Source organism: Strongylocentrotus purpuratus, unplaced genomic scaffold, assembly GCF_000002235.5.
Source record: "Strongylocentrotus purpuratus isolate Spur 01 unplaced genomic scaffold, Spur_5.0 spur5_scaffold_20, whole genome shotgun sequence".
In the NCBI taxonomy this organism is placed as follows: Eukaryota; Metazoa; Echinodermata; class Echinoidea; order Camarodonta; family Strongylocentrotidae; genus Strongylocentrotus; species Strongylocentrotus purpuratus.
Window position 1 is genome coordinate 25,839,605 of NW_022145606.1, and position 14,320 is coordinate 25,853,924.

Consider the following 14,320-nt stretch of genomic DNA (forward strand, 5'->3'; position numbering starts at 1 on the left):
ATAAAATAATACAAAATTATGAAGAAACAGTAGAGGGCAAAAACTAGAAAATTTTAAAAAAGGAACGAAACACATCAGAAAATGTTAATCTAAAGCTAGATTCAAATTCTTCAATATCATTATATTAAAGACAATTAATACCAGGATGATAAGAAAACAAGTAGGAGAAAACGAGAAAAGAGTTATAAAGAAAAGGAAAGAGAGATAGAGAGACAGAGAGAGCAAGAGAGAGACAGAGAGAGAGCAAGAGGGAGACACCCGGGGGAGATATAAACTGTCTCAGAAATCTTACCATCAGGGTTATTAATGGTATGATCAGTATCAGGTCCCAGGTATTCCAAAGAATCAGAGTCATTGTGCTTCAGCCAATCAAAATCATCATTTAGAGATTGCTCCCACGAGCACATGTCATTTTCAAATGAACACACGGTAGCTGTAAAAGATGAACAAAGAGAGAGATTAAACTATAGAATGAACAAGAATAGTATATTTAAATTGTTTTATTCACTAACAAATATATAATTCTGTTTGTTATTAGTTACATGTGGTAAAGATGTATTTGAATATGAGCTTGAAATAGTCTGTCTGAGTAGAGATTTTGCGTGTTTGAATACGCTTTTAATTACCATCAATAGGGGATTTGTTAGAATACAACCTGTACGCCCTGGCCCAACATAGGGCCCGTTTTAGTCTAGTTCTGGACCCTTTTATTGATTTTTTTTTTATTCGCCGACTATACTGCGCGGTTCTCGGGGATCACGCCGTCACTAAGTATCGCGCCATTACTCGGCTTAACGCTTATAGTCGGCGTATAAAACAAATCAATAAAAGAGTCCAGAACTAGACTAGGCCCGCACGAACTCCTAGTCCGACTGCGCTTCTAGTAGGAGACCAGCCTGTAGGTCCCGTGACCAATCTCTGGGAACAAAGGTTTGGAAGTGTTTTTGTGTTCCTAGATGAATACCGAACAATTTTGACTTCGGCTGCCCTCTTGAAAATCCCAGGCATTTCCGTGAGGGGTCAACAAAGGTCACACAGGGGTAGAAATTCAAATAGTACCAATCGTGTCAAAATGCATATTAAATTACTCGACTGGTCATGAGGATTCCAAAAATGTATAGTTTGCCATACCTCTGATCTTAAATGAGGGCGCTATGGTCAAAAACGTTGAAAGGTCATCACACTTTTGACTGGTGGTCAAATTCACCAACACAGTCAACCTTATCAAATTGCATATCAAATAACTCGTCTGGTCATAATGATTTCAAAAATGTATAGTTTGTTATACCTTCGACCTTAAATGAGGGCGCTATGGTCAATAAGGTCAATGCACTTTAGAAATTCACCAACACAGTTAACATTGTCCGATTCTAATGATTTTAGGGTCTAATAATATGTTTTCTGACATGGCAAATTCAACTATACAACTTTCAAAAGTAAAAGTGCTTACCTTGACCATGTACATTCAAAATGGCTGCCGTTTCGGTGACAAACATCTAACAACTTCTTATCAATGAGTTTGGGAGAATTTCAAGGTTATGGAAACCACTTTTGATTTTAAAAGTTCACTAACACATATATTTTAGACACCCTATCCCCATTGATATAACTTTGAGATGAGACACCTTATATTATGTCCAAAGAAATATGAAACAAATGACCGTATTCTGCTTACTTTAATATACACAATTATATTCATGACGAAAAGACAGATTTACAAAGTCATAGCTTTTGTCAAAATGTATACACTGTATTGATAGGAATTAAGATTAAAATATTAAGAGGGTATAATACAATAAAAAACCGTCGGATTGAAAGACTTACGGCACTCCTTTTCATCACTGCCATCATCACAATCGAACCTGAAGTCGCAGAATTTAGTGATGGCCAAACAAGATCCATCGTCACAAGCTCTCTCTCCTGTGTTACAGTTCGGGCCACCTTGAGGTATATATAAAAAATAATTATTCATTTAAGTCCTTTTGATCAAAGCATGATAGATCACATATTGTTCTTCAACTGGCAACAATAATGTTTTTCTTCCTTATATTGCTACAGTGTTAAAATGAAATATAATGTCTCTGCAACCAATATACATGGGCAATAATTTCAGAGGCTGTAAAATGACACATTTTGATAGAAAAACAGTGAATAAGAATCCATCAATGTATTAGCAATTTAAGGATTTTGAAGCTTTTTTCCGTTATATGCTTGGCTGTTTACTGATGATGGCAAAATTACTAATAGTGGTTAGTTTTATTATATTAAACTTATGTTGTAATGATGTCCATATCTAACAAATAATTATATATACACATTTAAAGTAACATATTGTAATAAGTATATTGTGTAATTAAGATAAAAGATTTATCAAAATATAATTTCCTGCTGCACAAAACAGGAGATTTGTATCATAGCTTATCACATTGTTTGAACGTTTATCGTCTCAAGTCTCGGGGTAAAAAAAAGAAGAAGGGATGTGCTTACTTGAAGGAGTAACTTTAATAGGTAGGGTCTGATCGGGTGACACTACACATCCAGGTGTGAATGATATATCATCAATGCTCATATGATCGTCTAAACCGCCTGCAACGCCCTCTATCAGAATCTAAAAAACAGGCAGAATAATTATTGGTGTATCCAATGTATCTTCATGCACAGGGGAAACTGAAACCTCAACATGAAAAACAAACACACACAAACGAGAAAACCACACGCACGCACTCAAACACCCACACAAAAAACTCAAATTTGTTGAATGTTATACATGTTAAAAAATACACATACTGCAATAATTATATTTCCAACTTTTGTAACAAATTATGTGTATTAGAATACATGTTAGTCCAACAACCTACTATTTTCTTTTAACACTTCTGTTTCCTTTTCGAATCTGTTTCCTTTTCGAATTAATTTCCTGTAAGTCATCTATAACAACCAAATACATCGGCACATGCTTTGTGATTTATTCTAAGTTTGAGATAAATCCAAGGTATATATTATACGAAAATAATATAGCTGAAGTAGCTGAGTATACTAATAAAGTCTTGTCGTAAAGAGAGATTTCAGCCAAACATATCATTTGATTCTGTTTTGCATTATGATGTTTACTTGTATAAATGTGTGGTTTTGATTTTCAATGCTGACTTAATTCAACTTCTTATTGATTCTAGTTTTTATTACATTATTGATCCTACTTCATGACTTTTTACATTGTAAATGTGCAATTAGTCCTTGGACTACCATTTGTATTTGTAATAAACCACATTGAATTAAATTGGAGTTGAATTGAAATGAATACAACCTAAAGACAACAGACACATTTGTCAAGAATCAGCATCTTTACCTGGAATTTGCTTCCTGGCTCGAGGTCCGCGATACCTCTAAGCCACGCATCTCCTTGTGGACCGGATTTAGACCAGATGGATTGTGGGTTATCAGAAAGTGAAATTAGGGTCATGACCCTGAGTGTGCCGACGTTAGCTCCATTAATGTGATACCAGAATCTCATCTGCAAGGAAGAAATAAAGAAATTCAATAATTTTGATTAAACAAAATAAAGTCTTCATTACATTCTTCCTTTCTTTCTTTTTGCCTTCTCCTATTTTCCTCCATTTTCCCCTCTTTTGTTATATCCCCCCCCCCCGAAAAAAGGAAAAATTTCTTAGCTACATATTTGTCTATGTATTGATTTCTATAAGCATACTTTGTTGCATACTTAGGAACTAACACTTCAACAAGCTCTGCTTCAAGTTAGTTCCTCTTTTCTCGTGCTTTTTCCATTATATTTGTCGTCTCATTGTTGTGATATAATTATTCTTGTATTATGTTTTGCATGATAAATATAAAAAAATCAAAAAAAAAAAAAAAAATCAATAAAGCTGTATGAGAAAATGTACGAAATGACGGATACATACCTTTGACAAACATAAGTAAAATATACAACAAAAACAAATTCTAAGACTTAAATAAGTTGAACATGCCTCCATCTATCAATATATTCTAGAAATTATGCTTGGTTAGTTAAGGATAGATAAAGCATATTCAAATAAACACCTGCTACGTAGTTTGATTAGGCACTTACAAAGCCTACCAAATGTGGAATAGTTCTGGGAAGAAATACCCAGTGACGATTATGAAAGAAAAGTTTAATAATTGAGGGGAGGTATAAAGTTGAATACAGTTTTCTATGAAAAACACCTCAAAAGTCCTACATAGAAAGAAATTTAACGACAATGCTTTTTTAAATCACGTATATGATGCTGTATTCATTTAGTATTTCTTTAAAAAAAATGGTTCATATTAAAGCAAAAGTAGCGATTTAGGCCTGAAACAAGAATTATCAATTTTCCTACTTAAAAAGTCAGGAGAAACAGCATTATCTTTAAACAAATAAATAAGAAATAAAATATATATCTCACCTGGCAGTCACCAGCATTGGGTCTAGAATAGATAAGACCATCAAGCCTTGCCCTCTTATTAGCATCCTTGTCATATGTATACAAGTAGAGATAATGACCTGCATGAAAAGTATCAGATGGAATAGGTCTTGAATTCAAAAAAGTATTTGGGTAATCTTGATTAATATTAGCTGGGTTATTAGGGTGTGGTCCGCCCTAAAAAACCACAACCAACATCAACACTTGTCCACCACCAACACAACTACTACCACCACTGCCTACACTATTACCACAAACACCACCCCCTCCCTTAACCTCTCCAAACAAATTACACAATTCTTGACTATAACAATATTAACTTCGTTATTATATGTTAATACGTGACTCATATTTTGACATTAATACAGTGTTTGCATATTTGTATTAGCATATACCTTACGTTTACATATTCAGTTATTGTATTTGGAAAAATGCAAAAAAATGCAAAATAATGTCTCACCTGATGGATTATTAAGGGTGTGGTCTACTCCAGGGGCACCGCCCTGCGCCCCTTGATTACCCGTCATCCACAACCAATCAAGGTCATCATCTCTGTTCTGACTCCAGTCACAGAGATTCATCTCGAAGTCACATCGCTGATATGCATCTAAAAACAAACAATTTCAAATATGTCTTGGTACATACTTAGCATCAGCTCTCATTGACATAATGTACTAGCATTTTAAAGTAAGTAACTCAATCTACCTAAGATTTTTGATTTTTTTTTTTTCTTTCCCAAGAAAAATGTATTCAATCATCCTTGAGCAAGAACAAAACAATACATTTGAACAAAGTAAATGTTGTGACATATCGTTAAAACGAACATTGTTACAAAAGTTGCACATGTCTCCATTTATCAAGTAATACAACGAATTTATTGCGTTTGATAGAAAGAACCCGCTCAACTCCATAACAACGTTTGAGGTGTTTGAATAGATACTCAACCATACAAGTAGGATTATTATCATCTAGTATCATCAGACATATACATTGTGGACAACTAAGGGAACGCTGGAACGGCAGTATTGATGGGTCTAAATTGGATACATTATTGTTATTACTATTTGTACTTAACGGTCAATACTATTAAAATGTTGTCCATTTGTGCCGTAAACTATCATCAATTCCTATCATTATCATAAACCAACCTTTTGCTTAAAAGCGTATATTGAATTAAACATCATAAAACGTACTCAATTAATTTGATTATATTAATAATAATAATAATAGCGATGGTGGATATTTTTAATAGCGCACATGCCGCGCACATGACTACCAGCAAGGTGCTAAAGGCACTCCAATCTTACCCCAACTCTGCTAGGCTACCGATTTCGGTGCTAACAGAAATGAAGGAATTCCTTCCTACCGGTACCGATTTTACACCTGGGTGTAGAGTGGCAAATGCAGATTGATATCATGCCAAGGGACATTAGTGTCGTGGCAGGACTCCAACTGCGGACCCTGTGATCCACAGTCCGAAAACATATCAGATAGACCACAGTACCTCTTTATTCTTTATGGGGCATTGCATGTTTTACTCACCACAACTTCTCTCGTCTGTCCCATCAGTGCAATCGTCCGAATAATCGCATTTCTTAGTGAAGGGCACACAAAGAAGATTGTCGCATTGGACCTCGCAAGGGACATATGACTCCACCTTGCAGCCATCAAATTTAATGTCATCAACGGCGATCATGTCATTGTCGTCCGACATGACGACGACAAATTTGATCTGTGAGAAGAAAGAACACGATAAAATAACATGAACATACATGTTAACATACATTTAATATCAGTGGCACATTCAGACAACAACAAACAAAAATTGAGTATTTAGAAAAATATCAAATATTGGTCATGATTTTGAACCAACACGTAAACTGTTGTTAAAAAGCTTTAACAAATAATATTCATATTTTCAAAGCCTCTTTTCATGAAGTTATCAAAGAATATAATACATTCCTAACATGTAAAGTGTATATCTTCTTGCAGCTTTATCTATCAATCTAGATATAGTCATATATCTGGATTGATAACGTTTTGAGAAGATACATGCATTACCTATCGAAGATAAACCGCATTGAACCATTTTTTCACAATCATTTCATGAAGGGAGGCAAGAACAAAATTGTGTCAACTTATTGGAGAACAGTGTATTCCTCTATACCTGGTAGCTTGTTATTTGTCTTCCCAATCCGACCGTGGCTTGGGTCCACGTTGCAACCGACGTTGAGGGCACCAGCCACAAATCAGCCGTGTCAGCGGGGTCGCTAGCATTGATAACTTGCATGTAGAACTCGGTCAGTGGAGCACTGGTTGACACCTAGATCAAAGAATACAGATTGGATTAGTCAGAAAACGTTTTTAGAGTGAGGAACATGAATGGTAACTGAGATACAAAACATTCTATAGTGAACCTGTAGCAGTGGCTATCTGTCAACAAAGACCATGTGCTTGTCTTTCTCTCTCTCTCTCTGTCGAAAAAAATGTCTTGTAGAACATGCCAAGAAAGGTCAGTGGTCCACAATGGTCTTTGGGTGGATTCATTACCCCCAAATTAAAGTTTTTCTGCTGTATATAATTTTCCTTCTGTTTTGCTACACTGCATTGCAAATTAATTTATATGATATATGTTTACAAGCAGGATATTGATTTGTTACATTGCATTGTAAATTGGTTAATATGATGTATATGTTTATAAACAGATTATTGATGTACATCAATGACGTTCAATATAACCAATTCAATACATTACACAACTTTGACGGTATAGTATTTCTCCATCAATGAAAAAAAAGGTTTTGTGTAACCTTGATGGACAGTCTCTTACCTGATAAAGATACCAGAATGTCATGGTGCAGTCCGGTGAGGTGTCTGGAAGGACTGTACTCACGAGTCTAGCTGGTTCATTGAACTGCCCATTGCCACTGCCAACCGTCATGTAGAAACCTTGTTAAACAAATACCACGCACAATTTTTTCATTTAGATGCCTACAATAGCGAATATAACAATATGAATCCTAGCCTTATCTATAAAATAAAAATTAGAAATACTCTGAAATATATCTGGTAACCAGAAAGACTCATATTTTCAATAAATGTGGATAGACATGTTCCGATATTTCTTTGATGAGTACACTACTGTGGTAATCTATCAATATGAAACTGTACGTCAAGATTCAACAGTAAAATCTGACTGGCACTAGCCTATGTCAATGTTAAAACATTCAATACTCTAATAAAATAATATTGACATCACATCTTACACAAAGCTTAGCATGAACATTTTCCATGAAAGGTATGAGGCAAATTAAATCAGAATTATTCTTTGGCAAGTCATTAATATACATTTGCCTCTCTCCAATCAGGTGTAGTAGTAAATGGCGACCTGGTAGGACCTTGTATCTTAAATCCTGATTAAAGCCAGGGTAATAATAATAATGTGTACGCGCCTTGAGCATCCCCTGGGATGGATACCGGCGCAATATAAATATAGCTATTCTTCTTCTTCTTCTCCTTCTTCTCTTTCTTCTCCTTTGTTTTTCCTCCTTCTCCTCCTCCTTATTCTTCTTCTTGCCCTCCTTCTCCTCCTTTTTCTTCTTCTTATGCTTCATATTATTATTATCATTAATATATTATAATCTTACCACTAGCATCTTGGAGAAGTTCACTCTGGTCCCTCATCCAGGCAAAGCTACCATAGCTATCATCCTGGTAACCACAAAGACCACTCTCAAAGTCACAGGATCCTGGAATATATATTGAAAAAAAGTTTTAAATAATTGCAATATTCTCTCACAAGAAAGGTATTTGTAGTGACTACAAATTCATTAGAGTGATGAAAGTGACCCGTACTAGCTGTCTCCCTTCATTACTAAATCACCACCCGGAAATTCCGAATCCCCTTCCTTAAATTATCAACTTTTGCTAAGTTGTGACCAATTTTATTAGAACTTAAAGGGTCAATGACCATCACTATCATTACGTCCAATGTCATCATCAAATATTATTGTCATTATTAATTACCATGTAGCCAACACTAGAAATATTACAAAATGCAGCACCATGATTTTAAAAATAATCATGACAATAACCACTACCATCACCAGAATGAACACTACTACTGCCACCATCAGAATGAACACTACTACTACCACAACCATCACCATAATTATAAATAGTCAATTAACTTTACCACCATCCTAACTACCATCACATTAACCACCACCAGGATAAGTTCCATGAGTCATCATTACCACCATCATAATCATCAGATCATCATCAAAATTACCCACACAAATCATCTTCGCCATTTTCATCATCATCATCATGGCAGAGGCATAACCAACCTATGATCGTCACTACTATTATCATCATTATGGTACATGCATATCTTCCTCCTCCTAATCATCATCATCACCGTCATCCTCCTCCTCCTCCTCCTCCTCTTCCTCCTCCTCCTTAAGATAATCATCACCGCCATCATCACCATCATCACCAAAAAAGTCCATGTCAATAAACTCCTTACCACATGCAGCCTCATCCTCGCCTCCAGAACAATCGTTCTCATAATTACAGTCATCACTATCAACATTATTATGGTACATGCAGATAAATCTCCTCCTAATCATCATCATCACCATCCTCCTCCTCCTTAAGATCATCATCACCGTCATCATCACCATCATCACCATAAAAGTCCATTTCAATAAACTCCTTACCGCAAGCAGCCTCATCCTCTCCTCCAGGGCAATCGTTCTCATAGTTACAGTACAGCTCCAGGTCAATACAGGTCAGATCAGAGCACGTCCACTTTCCGGGTCCACATGGACCGTACGTAACGATAGGGGGTGATGTTGCACCGGGTTGTAATTCAGCTTTTCGAGATAAAAATATCCAGCAATTAATGAATTAAGTTAACAGCGTTATCAGCTGAAAAATGCAAATAATATACATGTCATTAGAACAAAAAAGAATGGATCTGACAACAAAGAAATATTGCTTGTAAACTGTTTTTCACAGTAGCTCATACACAATGTATGTTTTGAAAACAGAGAATGAGACTTTGAACAGTGTGTGAATTTAATCTTTTGATCTTTAATTTGTGATCCACCATCGTGAGATGGACATAAAACTGTGATGTATACAAGTTATATATGTCAAAGTTTTCTGTAGAAACTTTGGAAACAAATATTTTGTTTTCAAATACAAAAACATATATCAAATGAAAGGAGTTATATTATATTGGAGGTTTGTATGAATTAGAATTGACAATTTTCGTAATGTTATCATAATAAATATTAGTTAAGTTCCTCGTTAAAAACTATTTAATTCACCTGGTACTAATAATTGTATTTTAATATTCAGAATGTGAATCGGATACATTAATTGTTGCTAGGTAGGACAAACATTATGGCTTATCGTACCCCACAACATGTAATGTATGTAGTTTGCATTCTGACTATTGAAAGACAAATATTTCTGAGAGGTAAATTAAATCATTTTAAACGAGGGACTTTACAAAGATTTGTGCATTAAATGTGATTACATTACGAAAATGGTCTATCGACTTACTTGGAGATCTGATGCAATCGGGTGTAATGGATGTGTCATCAATGGCTATGTCACCTGCAAGGCCATCGCCTCGAAGAGCTTCGATTACGATCTAATAACAAACAACAAACAAAATATATGTGATCTTATTCAAGTATTATGTTAAATGTGTGTCCATACACACATAGTAATACAAATGATAGTCACATTTCTAAAGCGCTTGATACTACGTTTATAAGCGCTTTACAATGGAATTATGCAATACATGATCATGATCAAATGCAAATATGCTGTGCTGGATTCAAAACTATTACTTGAAAAATAACACATTAACTTAAAGTTAATGTGTTATTTTTCACTAAGTTACACATTAAAACAACACCACGTTATTTCCTTTGTACGTCTTGTAAGTAGTTATGGTATGTAATCAGCTGGATTGTGATATACGTAAATGACATCTATTATGTCTATATGTTCCATACAACGTACATGGTTTGGAAACATGTTAACACATACAACACATGGGGTATTTAAATCAATATTAAGAAAAGGAATTGTTCTCAAATGATTTTGAATGCTTTTTGGGTCTCTTCAAGTAAACTGATGATCTATGACAGGTTACCGAAAGTGAATATTTCACACAAATGGGTAAACGAGAGATTTTGTATCTTTGTAACATCTGCAACGTCCTAGTACTCATTAGACGCACTAAGATGTAATTGAAAAAAAGAATGAGCATAATTGATAAAACCTCTCAGTTAGCTGAGACGCAGAAGATAACATAATTAACGTTACCTGGATTTCATGATCTGACGTGACTTGAACATCCTCAAGTTCCGAATAAATATTGAAAATAATAAGTAATGAAATATTTACAACTTTGGGCAAATATTATCTTTCTGTCATCATTAGACACAATAACATGTAATTAGAAAACAAATTAGCATAGTTAAATGAACCTTGCTTTATGCTGGAATGCAGAAAGGACGACATGTTATCTGACCTGGAAATTAAGATCTGACATATGACTTCAACATTCTCAAGTTTCGAATAAACATTGAAAACGACAAGTAATACACAAATTAAACTTTGGGCAGATAACCTGTCACGTAGATGAGAATAATATTGTTACCTGGAAGTTGAGATCTGATGTGACTTCAACATCCGCAAGCTCCCAGTAGTCATTGGAGTGCCCGGTCTTGCTGAACAAGGATGTGAGGTAGGCTCCGACCCCGACCCGGAAGTAAATGTTAAAGGTTCCGATATCATCACCGAACATGTGGTACCACACACGGAACTAATGATATAGAAATGTTGAATTCATTCATTTGATAACAAAATTAATTGTTCTTTTGAACAGCATCCTCATTTTATTGACTTTCCTGTCATGTTATTTTCATATGTTCTGATAGATACGAAAAACTTATTTCAATCTCTATATCCAACGCCCTTTCTGTACCACTTACTATCTATGATAGATAGATAAAGATAGTAATGCTGAACATTTAAAGAGAGAGAAAACTTGCAGCACAGCAAGGGGAACATTACTGAACAGGATATTGTTATACTGATCATGAAGAAATTGCTCATTTTTAAGGCAAGACACAGAAATACATACCTTGACATATCGATACATGAGAATGTATACCATTATTTATTAACCTCCATATCCATCATGTACATTGATTCACTGTTATATAAAATGGAAATGGCAATTGTGAGAACAATCACCATTCTTGTACAAAATAGCTGAGATCCGAATTGAACAGCAGATGTATATATTTTCCATAGTCTTCAAATCATTCACCAAAATTAAACGGAGTAGATATCACGAGTAGAATGACTAAAAGACTAAAAAAAAAAAAAAACAACAGACAGGGGTTTGTAGCTGCTAGTTATACAACATATATTTTGGATGGCAGCGGTGGGATATGAACCATTGAAATATGTGTTCTATAAGGCTAGGTAATACACATGACGCAGTTAACGGCCTAAGAGAGAGGGAAAGACACATAGAAAGAGAGATAGAAGCAGAGAGAGAGAGAGAGAGCGAATGAATGAATGAGAGATACAGCGAGATAGAAACAGAGAGGGGAAGGGGTAGACGCTGGACAGCAAACATAGCATTTCTGTTTCTTATGAGTGATAAAGTGCACATGGGACGCATATATCTTTATTTTTGTAAGCCTATGTGTGAACGAGGTCTAAAATCATATTATGGTATGCATCTTACCCGGCAGTATGTGTTTTGATTGACCTGTTGATATGCAGGACTGAACAGTCTTGCTTTATCTCCTTCTGATAGTCCTTGCTGGCTGGAATCCATTACAAGGTAGAATCCTTGAAAATTAACACGAAAACACAAATACAAAAATTAGCACAAAATGTATTGTTTTTCACGGACACGCTTAGCTCTTGTTATATTTATCCCTCTTTTAAACTGATAAGAAAATACGCTTCTCGATGTTTCACTCACATGTGAACTCAGCTAAAAACACCTTTGTCAAAAGCTATGCTCCTATGTGGCTCCTAAAATGACGCTAGTGTCGATTCACACTTCAAACATTATTGCTTCTTACTTAAGGTGTTACCCATTGTGTTTACAATCCTTTGCGGTATATCAGACATATTGCATTCGGCTAGCATGAATTTTGCATCCCCCACTACAAAAGAATAATAATAATAATACATGTATTAATGGTATCATTTAAAAATCTAAACCAAACTTACCTGTATATTGCGTAGTATGGTCCCTGTATGGCCCGGTAGCATAGTTCTCCGTATCTGATGGTCCGGTCTTTCTGATGAAATCAGTATCATCATAGATATCTTGAGTCCAATCACAGAAGTCATCCTCGAAGCTGCACTGATCATATCCTCCTGCATATATGTATGGGGGTTAAACAAAAACTCTTTTCAAGAAGATCTGGGACAGCAATTCATATTTTAATTTCTATTAATGTACATTTGTTTGTTTGTTTTTATTTCTGAATTTTTCAAAATATAACATGATCATATACATAAAGTAAAAAATATTTCTTCATTTTACATAATTATACATTTTAAAGTACATTAAATAAGATGCATACAAACACAAATGTAATTTCAATGAAAAAAGATAAATTACAGAAAACGCAGGAGACCGCCATCATGAGCGGTAAGCTTGAAATCGATGGCGGCCTCGAGATAATAGCGGCAAACTCTTAAATGATATAATTGTACACGCGAAATTGATCAAGTGGGTGCAGTGAAAGTGGACGTGCAAGTGCGATTGCATATTTGCGATTGCAAGTATGATTGCACATTTATGATTGCATATTGCATCTTCACTATAAAATGTCCAAATCAAATAGCATCGATCTATTTCTTTGTATTTTATCTAAGTGAATTCTAGGGATGATCAAAATTCAGATTAGTTTGTATTTCATGCTTATATTTTACAATTCTTAAGTTGACCAGAAGTAAAGATTTAAAAACAGGAACAAGAAGAAGATGAAGAAGAGAAGATGAAGGAGAGAAAAGAAGAAAACATTAACTTCTTAGTTTGTTGACTGTATCCCATTATTCAAGTACCAAAGAATAAAACCTGCAATCAACACATTGAAGAAGAAAAACATATATATCGGTGTTTCATGGAATTACGATTACCGCAGAGGGCGGGCTCTTCATCTGAACCATCCCCACAATCGTCAGTAAAGTCACAGAGACGACTGGAGTCAATGCATGCATTGTGGGTACAACGGAACTCATCACTAGCACACGGCGACGACTGCTCAGCTATAGTAATTAAGAAGAGACAAAAACAAGAGAAATATGAAAATAATGAATGAGAACATACAAATTAATATTGGACATAAATTCCCAAATGTCAACTAACAAGTGACATCATATGAATACAAATTAAATTTCGAAACATTGTAACAGAAGATGACCCAGGAAAGCTCCCCCCTCCAGAAAAAATATATAAAAAAAATCCAATGCTATATTAACACATTAATTATTCAACTTAAGACACTGTCATCAGTCAGAACCCCGAAATCTAAACAAATACAATCCCAATTATGAAATATCTACAGCAATATCAGAACTTTCGATTCATCGTCACTAAAGAAAAAGCATTTATATTATCAGTTTAAACAATGAACTGACAATTATATTAACACAATATGAATTGATTTTCCTTGAAGCATTGAAACTCAAGTGAGCCGATTGGTTGTTATAGGTTACCTGGTAGATCACACCCTTCCATCCTGACGTCATCAATGGCTACATCACCGAGAACATCAAAGTTACGGACCGACTGGAACTTCACCTGTGAATGAAACATA

At 35.0% G+C, this 14,320-nt stretch overlaps 1 protein-coding gene across 1 annotated transcript in view; it reads right to left on the bottom strand.

Moving 5' to 3' along the window:
• LOC580670 (MAM and LDL-receptor class A domain-containing protein 2) overlaps positions 1 to 14,320 on the bottom strand; it is a 61,777-nt gene that overhangs the window by 10,488 nt on the left and 36,969 nt on the right. Inside the window, exons 44-60 of the mRNA XM_030993793.1 lie at positions 14,220 to 14,304; positions 13,641 to 13,769; positions 12,723 to 12,872; positions 12,226 to 12,332; positions 11,125 to 11,289; positions 10,014 to 10,104; positions 9,161 to 9,316; positions 8,087 to 8,188; positions 7,270 to 7,388; positions 6,607 to 6,762; positions 5,982 to 6,171; positions 4,900 to 5,046; positions 4,422 to 4,519; positions 3,347 to 3,511; positions 2,488 to 2,608; positions 1,825 to 1,941; positions 293 to 433 (exon numbers count right to left, since the gene is read on the bottom strand). Of these exons, the coding sequence (XP_030849653.1) occupies positions 293 to 433; positions 1,825 to 1,941; positions 2,488 to 2,608; positions 3,347 to 3,511; positions 4,422 to 4,519; positions 4,900 to 5,046; positions 5,982 to 6,171; positions 6,607 to 6,762; positions 7,270 to 7,388; positions 8,087 to 8,188; positions 9,161 to 9,316; positions 10,014 to 10,104; positions 11,125 to 11,289; positions 12,226 to 12,332; positions 12,723 to 12,872; positions 13,641 to 13,769; positions 14,220 to 14,304 (2,239 nt within the window). The remainder of the gene's footprint in view (positions 1 to 292; positions 434 to 1,824; positions 1,942 to 2,487; positions 2,609 to 3,346; positions 3,512 to 4,421; positions 4,520 to 4,899; positions 5,047 to 5,981; positions 6,172 to 6,606; positions 6,763 to 7,269; positions 7,389 to 8,086; positions 8,189 to 9,160; positions 9,317 to 10,013; positions 10,105 to 11,124; positions 11,290 to 12,225; positions 12,333 to 12,722; positions 12,873 to 13,640; positions 13,770 to 14,219; positions 14,305 to 14,320) is intronic.